At 44.8% G+C, this 18,083-nt stretch overlaps 1 protein-coding gene and 1 pseudogene across 1 annotated transcript; one reads left to right on the top strand and one right to left on the bottom strand.

Annotated features, from left to right (window-relative positions):
- Nucleotides 1–77: 77 nt before the first annotated feature.
- Nucleotides 78–2,205, bottom strand: LOC121837359 (annotated as a pseudogene).
- A 9,577-nt stretch (nt 2,206–11,782) lies between these two features.
- Nucleotides 11,783–12,906, top strand: LOC115309015. The gene has a single exon (XM_029967148.3). The coding sequence runs from the start codon at nt 12,260–12,262 to the stop codon at nt 12,902–12,904; it is 645 nt and encodes a 214-aa protein (XP_029823008.3). The 5' UTR covers nt 11,783–12,259; the 3' UTR covers nt 12,905–12,906.
- Nucleotides 12,907–18,083: the final 5,177 nt, after the last annotated feature.

The following is an 18,083-nucleotide window of genomic DNA, read 5'->3' on the forward strand; positions in this document are numbered from 1 at the left end:
TAACGGTCACCCTGAAAGTAAGGTAGAAATGCGTGACAAAGAGTCTAGTTTATATTAACAGTAATCTTAATCTGCAATTATTTCATACACTGAAGGAACATACGATAAGTCAGCTTCATCGTTGGTGACACTTTCTTCCATTTCGTCGTTGAAGTTCTGAAGGTAACGCTGAGGCGACCTGTCAGGTGATCGTATCGGTGAGGACTGCCAGTAATGGGGACTTGATGCAACCTCAGTTTGTGACGAGGTGCTCACCAGGTTGGCTACAGAGCGGGTAGTGTGCACAGCTGAATGGAACAGAAGAAAAGCAATGCTTACCAATTTCAAGAAATCGGGGTGAAATAAGTGTGACGCAAACTGTAATTATTACTTCACACAGATATTGCATTCTCAAAAAAAATTACAGATATGATTACCGGTGCGTGCAACTTTTGGTGTTGTCTGGCATCGCACATTTCTAGATTTAAGCCTCATTTCCACTTGTATGGACTTGGATGCCACACTGGGTGATATTCGGACTGGCCATGAAGTGGTGCATGGCTCAGCATCAGCCATATCTGTAGATGACGCTTCCATGGTAGTCATCAAACCGATGCTATCTGTCACTGCAGTGTTGTACTGTGCACCCAGTGGCTCATCGACGATCTGTGAGTCAAGCAAACAACGGATAAGGAAATTAACTGCCGAACTGGAGACAGAGTGATCGGAATAGAGGGCGAGAGTGACTCCAGCTGTCTTCAGTGGGGGAGGTGGGTTAATTGATATAGAGAGGCGATTATGAGTGAACAACTAGGGGCACAAAGAAACAGACAGTGCACTGGCGTGCATGCACGCTCCTTTCAGTCCTTTTTTTTTTGCTGTGGGCAGCTTTTTGCCCTGGCTTCTAACAGGTTTTCATACGAAATAGCACCAATTCAATGCCTTCACTGCAGGGTTGTGAAATTGGTAGGTAGGATGAAATCTAGGGAGAACACAAGAAAACTGTCAATGGTATAGTGTTCAAAGTAAAGCACGAAGAATCCCAATGGTTAGCTTCTTTGTATTCTTAGCTGTTTTCAAATGATTGCAGTGTCCGGTCAGTTTCCAGTAATTTTTGCTTCTGTTTGAAAAGTATTCGGAGGCACCATAGTATGCTGTTTTGACAATATTGCAGTATCTGGTGAGTTTAAAATAATTTGCTTCTGTCTCGGTAGTATTCGGCAGCATCTAAGTAACATTTTTGCAAGTCATGCGACACCTTTTTTAAACACTCCATCTGTCACTTTACCGATAGTGTTGTAACATTATTTTGTTATGAAATATTTGGTTTCAAAGCTTTGACAGGTGGCTCATGGCACGAGGGTTCGTGTAGCAGAGCTAGATGTTATTCGTGTGGGAATGCTTGTTTGCTTGCCGAAGCCGACAGCACGCGATCACAAGGCAGGCACTTTAGTTCTGCAAAGTTTCGTCGACAACAATCTTTTTTTTTTTTTTTTTTTTTTGTGATGATCGTTAAAAAAGATGTAAATATCGCTAAATGCCTCGAAAGAAAAAAAAAAAAAAAAAAGTAGGCCCACACCGCGGATCGAACCCGCGTCCACTTTCATATGAAGCAGACACCTTACCACTACGCTATACCACGGCTTAGAAAGCTCTTTGTAACCATTCCTTTTATACGAGTCTCGTACCCTTTCCGACCGAGGTACCGACGGTGTAATATAATCCGTTGCATTGCATCTTAACATTGAGTGCGTGCTTGCAGCTGTGCTGCGGTAAATCATCGTGCGAAGCAGTGAATACCTCTTTTATACGCCTAAACATAAGGAACATACTTCAAGCCGCGATTGAAATCAATCATCGCGCGCACTCGGGCTGCTGCTCGTACACACATGTTGCAACATACGTATGTATACGTACCTCGTTGTTCCCGTTCGGTGGCAAACCGACGAAGAGCGTTGGCACTGCTCCATGCCTAAGCCGGGCAGTCTTAGGCTGTAGTCCGACAGAAGATCGACAGTCGTCGATGTCCTCATAGCAGTCGGCCGTGAAATGGGCCGCGCACAAAATCGTTGAATCCGATGGCTCCCAGCCGTCGCGCGCGACTCCTACCTTCCACCTGTTCCGCATCGACGAATCCTTCGGGAAGCGGAAAAATGACACAGCCACCCCCTTCTTCTGCGCGTTAAAGCACCCCACCGCACAACATACTTTGACCATTCTCGCAATTCGGCGGAGAGGATCAGATCAGATGCCAGACGCCATGCGGCAGGGTCAGGGCGGCAGCATCTGTGGATCTGCTGTGCTCGCAAGAGTGCCTACGCGAAGAGAGTGAAGAGAGTCGCCGAGCGTGGCGAGCCCCAGTCAGTATCACGTGACCCATGGACTCCATGTTGTGACTATTGGAGGCAGGGGTAGAGGCTGGCTACGTCATATTTTTTCAGGGTTGCCTGATAATTTCTTACAAATGATCAACATCAGAAAATTGATTTTTGCAAATACTAGGGCTCCAAAATTCATGAAACTTCTTGTGAACACTACATGACGCACGTAGACCTCATATCTACCTCCCAAAATATTCATGTCATAACCCCTCGTCCAAGGTCAGCGTGCCCAGGAAAGCACCCACACTGACCGGCGACGAAAATTACGCAGCAGACGAAAAAGGGAGCGGACGAGCGACTTGCATGCTTTCGCATTCACGACTCATAAGAGGTGCTTATGTGTACCGCGAGCTTTTTACAGCGGAGCTGTTAAGGGCTAGGTTCCTCAGGATCGTGTCCGTGTATGTCGACACAAACCTACCTGGACAGCTACCGCCATCTATAAGCGACGGCAGCAAGCACACAACCAGTATGGTTTCCGCCGTCGCTCGTAGATGGCGGCAACGTTTCCAGCTATAACAGAAGAATGGATAGTTGGGCGCGTTGGTGGGAATTCATCGTAGGAAACAGCGCGAAAAACAGACGACGACGAAGAAGAAGCACACAGTGTATCGAGTACAGCTCCGCTGGTCTTCCCTCTTCACGAGAGTGGAAAGGCTAAACGTTTTTGTTTAGACATCTGGGTGAGCTCTCTTGCTGTGCTTGCTTCGTTCCTTTTGTCATGACCGACTCGACCGGCGGGGCGGGCGGGGGCGGGGCAAAGCAAATTGAACCGGCCATTATATTTGATCCCCTCTTGAGGATCAACGACGAAGTTATCAACCGCAGTGACAACATCAAGATACATGGAGTGACTCTGGACACCCGATTAACCTTCTCAAATCATGTTCATTTCATTGCATCGCGTTCCCGCCGTCTGCTGGGGTTCATACAAAATATCAGCAGGGGCCTAGGACCCATCGTGATGGCGAAACTATACACCGCCCTTGTTCTGCCCATCCTAGAATATTGTTCACCGATCTGGTCCTCTCGATCCACGTCAACACAAGACATTCTGGAGAGGATCCAGCTGAAAGCCGCATACGGGGTCTACGCCCGGAGTTCCCCGATCCCTCGTCTCCAACCAAGCGACATTTCGACGAGCCAGCTACTCAGAACCTCAGGATGGACAAGCCTCGCTACCAGGAGAGACATGGCCACCCTGAGACTTTTAGCAACCATCATTGGGCCAGGGATACCCCAAGATGATTACCTGATCACAGTCCCACGCAGGAACCACCGTACCGGTCATCTGGAGCCCCTGCTCGCAAGAACTGAGCGCCACGCGAACTCATGCCTCGTCCGCGCTGTACAACTATGGCGTTCATTGCCACCAAGAATTGTCAGCATGCCCATGAGTGACAAACCGGAAATACTGGAACTTTGTTGCGAGGCTGGAGCACACCTGCGATCACACGCATAACCCTGCCCCATCCCTCACGGTGCATCACTGCCCCGCCCTTCATTATACCTCACTGTTCATTAATCACTAACATAATCACCCCCTCTAGACGGGCCTCACAGGCATTATTGTACGGGCTACACGCCTTTCTGTGACGCCTGCGTTCACGAGCGCAAATAAATACCAATACCAATACCAATATTTTTTTTTTAGCGGCATATTTTTTGGGAGCGTGTTCGGGGGGTTGGAAGAGGAACCACGGTGGGGGATAAACAGATGCTGAAACATGTGTGTGTGTGTGCGTGTATGTTCGGTGCGTGTAGCAAATGCTCTTCCAGAGGACTAGTGGCGCGGCGTTCCATTTCGTTTCCGGCGGCCCCGCCATCATACTATCGCTTGTGACCACCAACACACACACACACGCGCCTACACAATGCACACCCTCGCCGGCGTAAACCATCTTTACGTACGAGTGCTTGCATCCCCAATATGGGTAAAGAGGTTCCCCTGAGGGGTACTTTTCTTATTAAACTATTTCTCGCAGACCACCACTAAAAACAGCAAATTTTTATTTACTTTTTTTTTTTTTTTTTTTTTGCGCTTGTGCGCAGCGAAAGTTGTTACGACGGGCTTGGACAAAACCCGTCACGGCGTTTCCCTTCCTTTTGAACTGTGACACGTTATTTTGTTTAGTGCTGCTTGTCATTTTTGTTCTTCCCTCTTTTCCGAGCGGGTTTGGTCGCAGAAAAGGGAGATCAGGGTGATTTTTCTTAACAAGGTGCCTGGGCCTGCAGATTGGTCCAACTAATAATAACAGCATAAAAAAAGATGCTTAGATTATCTACGAAGAAACCAGGTTGAAACAAGGTTATATTTTATAAATAAACCAGAATTTCCTTTTTTATGATCTCATTGTCTCTTCGCATAACAAATTACATCACAAAGTACCAGCTACATAACGTCGTACGATTAATTGTATTACATGCGCCAAAAGCTAGACGGTTACTAGAAAACCGCCTACCTGTTGAATTCATACCTACAAATATCACAGTCTATAAAAAATGCCAAAATCATTGCGAGGCGGTCGTAAATTACCGCCATATTTGCCCTAACATGCTTACAGTACAAGCAAACAACAATATCACCTGCATAATATTAATTTACGTAACAAATAATAACAAAATATGAAAATAAGGATGACAGGAGGACTGCACTTTTGCAAAAGTGCAATCCTCGTGTCAAGAAAAGTAAATAAAATAGTACAGCATGGTTGTTTTTGTTCAGGGAAATATATATATATATATATATATATATATATATATATATATATATATGGGTGGTTTCATCTCCAATCGTGCAGGCAAAAAGGGTCGAATTTTTAATTTCAACGAAAAAAATATATGTTATGGCGCCGTTTCTAAAAACGCAGTCGCCACAAACCGAAAGTTCGTCCGATTTTTTGTTCTCGACTTACGAATTTTTAAAGAGGCCGCGGCGAAAAGCAGTGTTTTTCACACCCATCGTGGGTCGGATGTTTCGCTTGATCTCTCGCCGTGGATTTTCACTCAACATTATATTATCTTTTTTCAAGCACTTTGTGGACACATTTAAAAGGCTCCAATACCATAAAAATAATTTTAGGCGTTTTGCTTTTTTTCTGTAAAAATTTCAAAAACGCCCCCTCGGTCAATTGTTGACGAAATTTGACAATTAATTACGGGCGATCTACTTGGGTTACATTGATATTTTTTATGTCCACGGAGAGCCTAAAACACGCTCTTTGTATGTATTATAAAATGACTCGGCTGTATGAAATATCCTTTGCGGTACGTTTACGTTAATGTTATATGAAAACCAAAAAGTACCATTTTTGAAATTGATTTTTTCAAAAAATCCATTTTTTATTTATCTTTATTTTTTGTTAAAATGTAGATGTGATAGTTGTCTACACAAAAATCAAGTCGAGAAAGTGTTTATTTTGTTTGTATGTTCTATATTGAAGCATCAATATCGTACAAAAACGTGTTTTTACGGCTCGAAATGGACTTGCGAATTGCGCGTCTTCACAAACTTGGAAATATTTTTGCCTTTTCCAACCTTCCCACATAACAATCAAAGATAGTAGTTCCACCTTGTTATATTTATTGATTATTTATATTTTATTATAGACGGCAAGCTACATCGGAGGAGTTCAAAAAAGAAAGCAACACCTCTTAACAGACCAGCAGCTGTCGTAAATTTTTAACGTGTAGGAGTCGGCAGGACGTCGTATTGATTCGGGGCCCTCATTTGCCTACATGAACGTCCCTCCCTTCTGGAACCAGCAGATGACCACGACCTTTCGCGCTCGTTGTGTTAGATAGGACGGCCCGTGAGCCGTGACAGTAAAGCGAGCAGCGCACCCTGTGTCACGAGGAGTGAAATGGTACGAGTGTGTCCTTGACGCGGCGAACAGTGACAGCCACCCAGGAGGAGTCAGTCAAAGTATTACACAAGGGAAAGCAAAGGAATCGTTGCCTGAAAGGATGAGGACACCATGGCCTTACAATATCGACGGTCAACAACTGTTCTGCCAGCCAAAACAACGCCGCGTGCGCGCTAAAACCGGCGGCGCGGGACGCAAATCCGGCAGACGCACACACGAAGATGGGCCGGTTTCGTTAGGGATGTGGGGAAATTTGAAACCAGCCATCCGTGCATGCGTAAAATGATACCGCCTGTTCGCCCTAGCTTCGAGCGCCCTATCCTTTAGGGATGTCGCGAACCACCCTAGGTTCGATTTCGAAAGGTTCGATATTTGCGAAGCGAACTGAAGGTCGATTTCGAAAAATTTCGATATTTTCGTACCGACCGAGGTTCGAATTCGAAAAATTCGCAACTTTTGACCACAGCGGAGTTTCGAATTCGAAAATTTCGAAGCTTTCACGGTTTCTAAAATTTCGAATTCGAATATTTCGAATATTTTTTTACTTCAGGTTCGATAAAATCGAAGATTTCGAAATTCTTTGGGAAAAAAATTCGAAAACTTCGAACGCTTCGAATTTTTATAGACATGAAGTTCGACCAATTCGAAGATTTCGAATTTCTTTCTGCATAAAGTTCGAAAAGTTCGAAGATTTCGATTCTCTTTCAACGCTAAACTAAAAAAAAAACTTTGAAGATTTTGAATTTTTTTCTAATTCAAGTTTTCAAAGTTCGAAGTCCGATTTTCAAGTTTTTCCACAGTTTCAGTTTCAAATAACGTTTTCACGACTCACTGGTTTTCACAAAATTAAGTTTAGAAAAGTTAGGGTGTGATATCTAGATTCTGCGAAGTTGGTCAGGCAATTAAATGAGACGACGAGTGCTTCGGGCGTGCTAGAATATTTGCCAGTGCAGAATTGTGACCGCCAGCCCCGGGGGGTCTTTAACCTGCATCACGCAGTAGTGATTACACGAACACACTGTTTTACGAGACTCATCCAGTTCGAAACGGCCAGGGGCGAGCAGGAGGTTGTGGCTCAGAAGAACCTTGAAGCGACCTAGCAAACTAGCTCGCCACCCCTTGCACGCTGGTAGTAATCCGATCCGGTGAAGTTTATAATTGTCCTGGAGGTTTATTTTCTGGGACGGAGGAATCGCCTCGCAAAAAGCACGAAAGCCAACACAACCCGAGGTCGAGGAGCGTTCTACCATACAAGTGGCGTCGGAAGAGGAAAAACGGGGGGAAAGAGGGTAGCGGGGGGGCTTTAGCCTCCTTTTCCCCCTTGCAGGTATTTCGGACTGTTAAAGAAAACAATACGGGGAAAGAGGGCGTGGTCGAGCTTATTTTAATCTGAAATTATTTATGCATATGTTTAGCTACTGTCGCTCTTCACTGCATAAAAGGTTGCGCAGATGGTCATTGTTAGAAACTCGTTGTCAGAAGACACTACTCGTCACATGCTTAGTGGTTCGGAAGTTCAAAGCTGTCTTTTCAACCTAAATACCTGTGCCGATAAAAAAAAAAAAAAAAAAAAAAAAAGAAAACTATCAAGAATTTGTCGGAAGTGTTTTATTCTTGCATATTCAGAGGTTCAGAACTTCGAAACAAGTTTCTTTTACCAAAATGTATACAGGCTAAAAGAAACACGTCCCAGGAACGTGAAGCGAAAAAAAAAAAAGTTTTCTTTTAATGACGTGCTGAACTTAAACACTATTAGATATGTACTGTCTGTGGTGTTAATTTAAATGCGATACCTCAAACAACTTAGACGAAAATAAATATCAAGTTTAGGTCATAATTGCATGCAGATACATGTTTGGACATTTCTTCGAAACTCACGTTGAATAACAATAATCACAACTTAAGACGGCACTTACCTAGGCTATACATAGATCATTCTTAAAAAAGTATACCATAAATAGCTCCGGCTGCAGCGTGCTTCAAATCTGGCACAAATGATAATCGTCAAAAACCCGTCGTCCTTCCTCGCCCCTTCGGGGATTTATTACTTTAAACCTAAGCATGCCAGAACATTGAAATAAACGACATTGTCTTTTGTAAGGAACGCAGCACCGCGTGTAAAAGTTCGAGAAAGATAAATTACGAATGTACCCCACTACTTGAAATCAAATGAAACCGTCCGCCGGTCTTTCGAAGTTCGACGAACGTCGAACTTTTACCCTAAAAGTTCGAAGTTCGTCGAACTTCTGACATTTCAGAATTCGAAAGTTTGAAACTTATCGAATTCTCTTGATAAATAAGTTCGAAAATTCGAAATTCATCGAATATTTTGGTCAGTCAAGTTCGAAAGTTCGACAAGCATCGAACCTTGCAGCGCAATAAGTTCGAAAGTTCGAAAAATATCAAATTTTTTAGCGTAATAAGTTTGACGGTTCGAAAAGCGCCGAAGTATTTAGCTTAACAAGTTCGAAAATTCGACCTCCGTCGATTTTACGATATAGACAATTCGAAAAATCGAAATATTTCGAACCTTTCGAACCGCTTGATTCGATCATCGAAACTTCGATTCGAAAAAAGTTCGCGGCATCCCTACTATCCTTACCTTGAAACGGCCGTGCTCTATCTCTCTCCGGGGAGATCCGATAGCACCGAAGGGTTATCTACTAAACTTGAGAAACAAAACGAGAAGGGACTGTTTAAGTTTAATTATCCCCATCAACCCGCTCGTTCTGTCCTTATAAAGGGTTATTTATCTCTTTTGGAAACAGCGAAGCCCGGAGACTGACATTGAAACGAGCGTGTTGGTAAATATACTTGTGTTTGTATTCTGCCCGGAGACTATTTGGGGCGAAGTCAGCCTCCTTGTCAACTATAACCGTTTGTGAAGAGTGGGCTTCTCCCGAGATGAAAAGTTAGTGCCGGCTGACGTGTTCTTTTGAAAAAGGGAAGGGGAAAGAGAAAGTTTGAGTAACTGCAGAAACTACCTTGAAAGCTCCTCTCCCGATATGAAGCTTGAGGCATAGTCTCGGTTACCTTCTCGCGCATCGCTGCTCGAATCTATTCTTTACTTTGTTTCGCACAGCCACTGTTCCGCACAGCCGTCGTGGATGTGCGTAATAGAGGGAGGAACAGATTCGAGCATCATCTGGACGCCGTCATCCTGCCAGACTTCAGTGTCGTGGGACCGACTCGTGTGTGTTTCTTCGCCCCGCTGAACTTTGTTTCTCGGGTGCGCCTTTTTCTGAACGTTTTTTTTTTTTTTCAATGTTTTCTTACTAACTGTTTGTTAGCACTGTTCAGTTGTTGGGTTTATTTCGTCATGGCGTAGCGGCCTGGCGGTTCGCTACGCCATGTAGAGAGCGTGTTCGCACGCATTTGGTTGCGTCCCGTTTAGGGAATGCCCGGAGGAGTTGGTTTTTGTTCTCGCCATGTGCGGCTGAGTTTTCCCGTCTATTGTTTTTTTTTGTTTTTTTTTTTACGTTTACGTGTCGTCGACTTCTTTGTCTGAATCTCCACCAGGCGTGGACATATCGCCTTGCCACCGCTCGAACCTGAATACTTTATTTTTTTACCCAATTTTCGTTACGATCGGAGTCGGGCAATTTAATTCTTATTTATGTATTTTTATTTCCTACCCCTCTCCGCGACACACGCTCTGTGTGTTTCGGACCGTTTCTGTGTCATCACTTTTATGTATTACGGAAGTGAAAGGACATTCCCTGGTGACCTGTGCGATGTGCGGTGAACAAACCCCGGTGTTTGGTTTCGGAAATAATTGTATATAATATATCGACGGAGGTGGTAACTTTCTTTGTCTTAGCAATATAACAGCTAATAGTTAGTCGTGCTACTTTACTGTGAAAGGTTTATAAATCGAAACAATACAACGTCTGTGCCTTTTGGTTATTGAAAGTCTACTAGGCCTGCTGATTTGGTTAGATATCTATCTCGTGGTTCCCGCTCTTATCAAAACATAAATGTTCAATACCACAAAATTCGTTTATAATTGATTACAAAATGCAGAAAAAAATGCAAGAAAACTTTTTCACAATTCATAGAGACGCTTGGGTCGCTATGTCTGACTTAGGTCTTGCAAAACAAAGACGTATTTTTCCTATATTGAGGCCTGAATATAAAACATACAAACAAAATATACACTTCGTCGGCTTGATATTCGTGTAGACAACTATCATATCTACATTTGAACAAAAAATAAGAAAAGAAAAAATGGGTTTTTTGAGGAAATCAATTTCAAAAATGCTACTTTTTGGTTTTCGCATAATATTAACGTAAACGTACCGCAAAGGATATTTTATACAGCCGGGTCATTTTATAATACATAAAAAGAGCGTATTTTGGGCTCTCCGTGGACATAAAAAAATATCAATGTAACCCAAGTAGATCGCCAGTAAATAATTGTCAAATTTCGTCAACAATTGACCGAGGGGGCGTTTTTGACATTTTTACAGAAAAAACGCAAAACGCCTAAAATTATTTTATGGTATTGGAGCCTTTTAAATGTGTCCACAGAGTGCTTGAATAAAGATAATATAATGTGGAGTGAAAATCCACGGCGGGAGATCAAGCGAAACATCCGACCCACGACGGGTGTGAAAAACACTGATTTTCGCCGCGGCCTCTTTAAGAATTCGTAAGTCGAGAACAAAAAATCCGACGAACTTGCGGTTTGTGGCGACTGCGTTTTTAGAAACGGCGCCATAACATATATTTTTTTCGTTGAAATTAAAAATTCGACCCTTTTTGCCTGCACGATTTGAGATGAAACCACCCATATATATATATATATATATATATGGGTGGTGATGATGATGATACCGTGTCTCTAAAGCTCATAAGCAAAGAATACTTCTACATGTACACGGGGCGAGACAAACAGTGGGAGGATTTCTGGAGCACAAACGAGCACGTATCACGTGACACTAAGCGTCGTACTGCGTTCCACGCGGCGGCGTGTGTTTCCAGAACACCTCCGATTGGATACATTTCGTTTCTTGTGCATTAATAAGACAGGTAGAAAACGCCAGAAAGCCAAGGTGGAGTGGTGTAGTGGTTAGCACACCCGACCGGACATTGGGAGGCCCAGAGTTCAAATCCTGGCTCCGCCATTTTTTGGTTTTCGGCGGGTTCCTGGAAACTTTGATTCTTTGATTCATTGGATTAAGTACGGTTCATTCATCTGCACATATTCGTTCATATCCTCCTCGGAGACCACGTACGATGGTGTGAAGTGCCCGTGTTGTATACTCAATAACGTGGCTCTTGATTCTCGCAGATGATGATGATACCGTGTCTCTAAAGCTCATAAACAAAGAATACTACATGTACACGGGGCGAGACAAACAGTGAGAGGATTTCTGGAGCACAAACGAGCACGTATCACGTGACACTAAGCGTCGTACCGCGTTCCACGCGGCGGCGTGTGTTTCCAGAACACCTCCGATTGGATACATTTCGTTTCTTGTGCATTAATAAGACAGGTAGGAAACCCCAGAAAGTCAAGGTGGAGTGGTGGAGTTCGCTTCCGGCTTTCGACGAGAGCGGACGGACGATGATGCGCTCCGATAACGGCGCGTTATCGGCCCACGCGGGCCGAGGAAGCATCGACGCTGCAGCCAGCAGTAGCGATGAGTATCGTGTGGTGTTGCCCCGTTTCCCGGATGGAAAAATGTGTCTGAATTCCGTTTTTTTGCACACGGACCTGATGGGAAGACTATACCGTGCTGTGGATTTTCGAGACGGACTGAAGGACATCGTGGACATGACGGACGTGGTTTCAATTGGACAATTCCAAATGAGCCACATATGGATGATCACTCTCGCAAGCATGGCTGCCACAGAAAAGATGAAAAGGATTGGACAACTCACGGTCAAGGCGCGGAAATGTCTGGTGCTGGATCCCAACACAAAGGACATTAGGGTAAGGCTACTTTGGCTCCCAACGTATCCGGAAGACAGGCGTGTGGTGGAAGCTCTCGAGCCTTACGGTAAAGTTCGTAACATCGTTAGGGAGAAATGGCGAATCCCGGGAATGGAACACTTGGAAACCCTGAACAGGGAAGTCAGCATGACGCTGCACGACGCCGTCAGCTCTTCCGACCTGCCCCATATGATCAAGGTATATGGGGTGCAATCTCTTGTCATCGTGCCTGGAAGACCACCGCTCTGCCTACGGTGCAAAAAATAGGCCATATCCGGAAACAGTGCCGCGCACTAAAATGTAACAAGTGCAACAAATTTGGTCACGAAGACAACGAGTGCTACGCGACCTATGCCACGGTGCTGAGACGCGGTGATGAGGATGCCGAATCGAATCTCGACCAGTTCATGGACGTGTCCGAAGTATTGGGAGCCAACGGCGAAGTGGGGGCGTCCACGGGCGGCCCTGCAAACAGTCTTCCCTCCGTACCAGGCGAGACCGGAGCCATCAGCGACCACCAGCCACAAGACCCAGGAGCCATACCTGTGTCCTCGCAGACCGGGGATGATTCTTCCATGGAGCAAGGCAGTGACTGCAGTGCTGCTACACCTTCGGAGCTGAACGAGCGAGACCAAGGTGAAACCAAGCAAGCAGGTCCCCTTCCCGAGGGTCAAGGGAACGGAGTGGACACACACTCTGCTCTGGGAACTGGTGTTAGTGACGTCAAGCGAAATAAATAGGAACCGAGGGCCACATACGCAAGTAAGCGCTTAAACGTGTCGAAGCCGCTTGCGCGGCAAGCTTTGGAAAAGCCACCCCCTGAAGCAGCGATGGGCGGTTTCCGCTTCGCCAGCTTAAATGTACGCGGTTTTCATTCGAGGAAAAAGCAGAATCAGCTACACCGTCTACTCGAAGAAAGGGAGATTGACTTTTTAGCAGTACAAGAGACAAAGCTAGAGAATGAGGAAGAGGTTGACCGCGCTTTACCACTTTTTTTGAGAAAATACGAGGTATGTGTCAGCCATGCTGTCGGTCTTTTGGGAGGGTGTTTCTTGTTTATAAAAAAGTCAGTTCAGTTAAGCGAGCTAGCTCTGACGGTTGACTTGCAGGGCCGCTTTGTTATGTGCGATTTCCGGGTGCAGGAATGCAGGTGGCGGATGATTTGTGTGTATGCACCAAACGATGTGAATTCTCGAGTTCAGTTTTTCAATCACTTGCGCTCATACTTGGGTCGCTAAACTCGTGAAACTAAAAGATGGGGCCGAAGTTAACGGAGCGCACCGATTGGCCTATCACGATGATGACTCCGCGCTTTTTTCACCGACGTCCAATCGGCGCGCTCCGCGAACTTTCGGCTCAAACTTTGTGTTTCACGAGTTTAGGGCCCTTGGTGTGTGATAGACTAGTTGTACTCCTTGGAGACTTCAATTGTGTTTGCGACTTAAATGACCGAACTCCGACCAGGCCGCATCTTGATAGAAGTGAACAATTATTGCTCGAAGTAGTCGAAGAGGGAGGCTTGCTAGACGTAGCCAACTTTCAAACAGGAACCAAACTCATACAGTTCACGCACTTTCAACGGGCATCGCATGCCCGACTAGACAGGTTGTATTGTTCTATTGAACTAATACAACTTTTAAATGCTTATAGTGTGGAACCTGTGTTATTCACAGATCACTGCATGGTTGCGATAACGATTGGACAAAAACGGAGGAAGCATAAGCGCATCAATTGGAAACTTTGGAAGCTAAATTCTCAGCTACTTAAAGATGAGTTTTTCGTGTCCGAAACGCGAAAATTACTTAGACAAGCAGGTCAAAACGGGGAACACATTTTTGCGAGGTGGGAAACCTTTAAGCAAGACGCGAAACAGTTGGCAATTGAAAGAGCAAGCACGCTTAATTATTACAAGCACGAAAAAGAAAAGCAACTCCAACATGACTTGCATCTTTTATGCGAGCTGGAATGCAAAAATCCTGGCTACGGAACCAAGGACATAGAGTACATAAAAGCTCAGCTTGACAGTCTTTATCAGGAGCGGTACGCGGGCGCGGTCGTGCGGTCAAGGGGAGAAGGCGTTGGAAGACGAAAAGAGACACGCACTGAGTAAGGAAATACTATACTTAGTTTCAGCTTCGGTCCGAGCGCGGCCGATGTTATGAGCCGAAGGGCCAATCAAACAGCGTAAAAAGCGCAGCGTCATGGTGTGCTCTCGGCGCTTGATAGGACTAGCCGGCGGAGGAGCGCGCACAGAGAAACGGCGAATACCGGCTGGTCCTATCAACTGCAGAAGAAGAAGAATTGTGTTGTGTGTGTGTTTATACAGCCTAGAACTTGGTCTGCCTCACAGGGGCGACGAGTCTCCCAGCTGTAGATGAGAAATTTAGCCAGTGCGGTACAAACCGCTAGCCTGGGGTCTTTAACGTGCGTCACGCAGTAGTGATACACGACCGCACGCCGGTACGATGCTCATCCAGATCGAAACGGGCAGGGGTGGGGCTCGAACCCAGGATCCCTGGGTTCTGCAGCGCGAGCTTTCGCTCCACGTGCTCCGAGCTGGTGTGCGCTAGACCACTCGGCCACCGATCCCCCTATCAACTGCAGAGAGCACGCCAGACGTTGTGCCTTTTTCGCTGTTTGATTGGCCCTTCGGCTGATAACATCGGCCGCGCTCGGACCGAAGTTGAAAAGAAGTATAGAGATAGAGCACAGAAACAGAATCGTCACTGATAAGGAGGAGATCGAACGCGTCTTTCTTGATCACTATCGAGCACTGCTGAGCTGTCCCGCATTCGCAGACAATACCGAGGGTCTTGCAAAATTGATAACGTTACTACCGCGGCTGAGTGAAGATTGTGCTGAAACCCTTGAAGATCCGATTAGTGTGCAAGAAATTGTAAATGCTGTGGACGCTCTCCCACAAGGAGAAACACCGGGACCCGATGGGTTAATCGCTGAGTTTTATAAAGTGCACAAGAACGAGATTTGTCTCGTGCTGCATGAAGTTTTTCAAGAGGCCTACAAGGCAAACGCGCTCCCGCCTTCGTTTCTACGGGCACACACGGTGTTTATTCTAAAAGAAATGGACAACAACCAACGACGCTGCGTGAAAGGGTACCGCCCGATAACATTGTGTAATGTGGACTACAAGATATATGCAAAAGTACTGGCAAACAAAACGCAATCTATTATTTGTGAAGTAGTCGGGGAACATAAAACATGTGGGATAAGGGGTAGACCAATCCAGAGCAATATTCACGTGGCCCGAAGTGTGTTAGATTGTGTGTCTGGAGGAGGCGACCAAGTTGCAATGTTGCAAATCGATTTAGAGAAAGCGTTTGACCGCGTTCAGCATGATGTCCTTTTCAAAATACTGGCGCATGTAGGCGTTGGGAAGATAATATTACAAGGCGTTAAGATGTCATACACCAATTGCTATACGAGTTTGGTGCTGAACAATAACGTGACGAAAAGTATACCAGTCCATTCTTCTGTGAGGCAAGGGTGCCCGCTGTCACCCTTACTTTTTTCTTTGTACCTCGAACCACTGTGTCAGGGCATAATCCATTCTTTGTACCTCGAACGACTGTGTCAGAGCATAATCCATTCTTTGTACCTCGAACCACTGTGTCAGAGCATAATCCAAAGTTCAAATGTCCGAGGATATATCCTGCACAGCGTTGAAACCAAAGTCTTGGCTTATGCGGATGACGTTGCGTTTTTCTGCACCAATAAAACGAGTGTAAAGCGCGAAACACATGTACGACGAAACCGTCCGATCCGACGTCCGACCGCGCAATACGACGGTCGGAGGCGAGGGTTTTCAACGCTCTCCGATGCTATGAAAACCCTCTCCCCCCCAAGGTCATTCCGGCAGTCCGCACGTCGGATCGGACGGTTTCGTCGTACATGTGTTTCGCGCTTTAGCCACGCCTTACGGTTGACGCCAGACTTGGACGTAGTTCAACTACTCTACTCAAACTACTGTGTTTAACTACTTTTCCGAGTAACTTGGTAACTTTCAATTACAACTGGATTTGGGTAATTAGTAGTTTAATTTAAATACTTTTTTCAGGTAACTTCTACTCAAATTACTAATTACTTTCGAAATTTCAGTGCTAATTTGCTCATCACAAAAGTTTGAGCACAGAAGTATATAAGACGCCGAGAGATAAAGTGACATTCCCGAACAAGGGGCCCCCTCACATTCCGTTCGCACGCACTTATAGACCTCTTTATTACAGTAGTTGCCTGACCGGCGGGTAGAGGGCGCTGGCGCACTCGGCGCCATTAGGTTGCTTCAATTTGGTCGGTTTCGGTTTCAACGTACACGCGATTGTGATGCTGTTTCATGCCACTTTCGATTTATTTTGCGATATGAATTTCTTTCTAGTAGCACACAGCGAATGAAACAATAGTATTGAGCCACTTGGGAAACCACGAAGTGGTTTCGAGCCTAAATTGCGATCTTTTTTTACGAACACTATATGCGTCTGATTCCGTCCATCATTAATTTCGGCCAGGTTCGGCGGTGAAACAACTGCGCTGATGCACAGGGAGGGGTACCATTGTCCACGGCCGTACCCGCGGACACTAATTTCAAGAAAAAAAAATAAAGAGCAGGACAAGCTCCGCCTGCACAGTGCGCTCGTTGCCTGCCGCCGTGCTTTGGCTGTGCGTGCACCGAGCGGTACGGAAGTAGATAGCTCGCGCTCAAGTCAGATATTGAACTGATCATCTTATATTGCAACAGACTATATTGCATGAGTGCTTAGTGAAAAATCAGGTCGACAACATGATTAACAATCTGCCGAATCACCAAGAACAGATGAACTGACAAGTTTACTGTTCGATGTTTGATTTCCGTACACCAACCTTTTCTAACTTCGAGACTGGAAATGTCTTTTATAATGACTAGACGAGTTTAATATAATCACGTAGATAATATAAAAAAGTGATATTGTCTCGGCCTGTTTTATTTAAAGAAATTAAGCTCTCGACAAATATTTTGATAGACCAGCCTATGCTGACTATAAAATTTCTTTAACTAAAGTACTCATTTACAGCATTTCAAAATATTGGCCTTATGAAATAAACTTTTTGTCATTTGGACATTTGCTTACGACGTTCTCAAGGTATGAGAATGGTAAGATAAGTGAATGCCAGCTTCAAATAAAGTCTGATATTCATTTTACGTAAAATTTGCCGAATGAAATTGAAGAGCGCAAAAGAAATGATTTCCAATAAGTTTGGCTGAAGTCGAACGCCAGGCGCCACCCAATGGACCTGTGTAGAAAGCTGTTCACTGATTTGAAACGATGCTCTTTGCACATTTTGACGTCGCCATCTACTGAAAGTAACTCCCTATGCGCCGTCGACAATTGGCTGCACTCCGGTGATTTTCATGCAGAAGGATTCTTTTCGGCGTCACATTTTATGAATCATAGGCACTATCAAGCTGTCTGTGGTAGTTTCTTACGCGGGGAGTCCAATTATTTGTGTTGAAATAAATTAATTGAAATTGCATGGTTATATTAAAAAAAATACTAAAGCAACTGAAAACTATGGACATGGGACCAAGCACGATATACAATTCCGTGGTATTCATAAATAAACCGATAAAGCGAATGCTTATATCACACACGCGATTAAGAACGTAAAACAGATATAGGTGTGATTTTGCGAACAAACAAGTTGCCTAATGCTAAGGTACCATTATTTCTAGCATAAAAAATTATTCAAACTAAATGTTTGTTCCCGCGCCCTGTCCACTAGTTCCCTAGTGTAATCAAAAGAAACTGTTTTCGATCTGTTGGAACTACAAAACACCATTTTTTCAGGAAAAACACGTGGCTAATTACGCTGAGTGGTTTTGTTTTCTTCCTTGACACCAATGCGCACTCATATATATATATAATA

The sequence above is a fragment of the Ixodes scapularis genome, unplaced genomic scaffold (assembly GCF_016920785.2).
Source record: "Ixodes scapularis isolate PalLabHiFi unplaced genomic scaffold, ASM1692078v2 PGA_scaffold3__209_contigs__length_174095766, whole genome shotgun sequence".
Taxonomy (NCBI): Eukaryota; Metazoa; Arthropoda; class Arachnida; order Ixodida; family Ixodidae; genus Ixodes; species Ixodes scapularis.

What these genes read in the sequence shown, in the direction of transcription:
- LOC115309015 (XM_029967148.3), top strand. Translation starts at nt 12,260, where the DNA reads ATGGCGAATCCCGGGAATGGAACACTTGGAAACCCTGAACAGGGAAGT.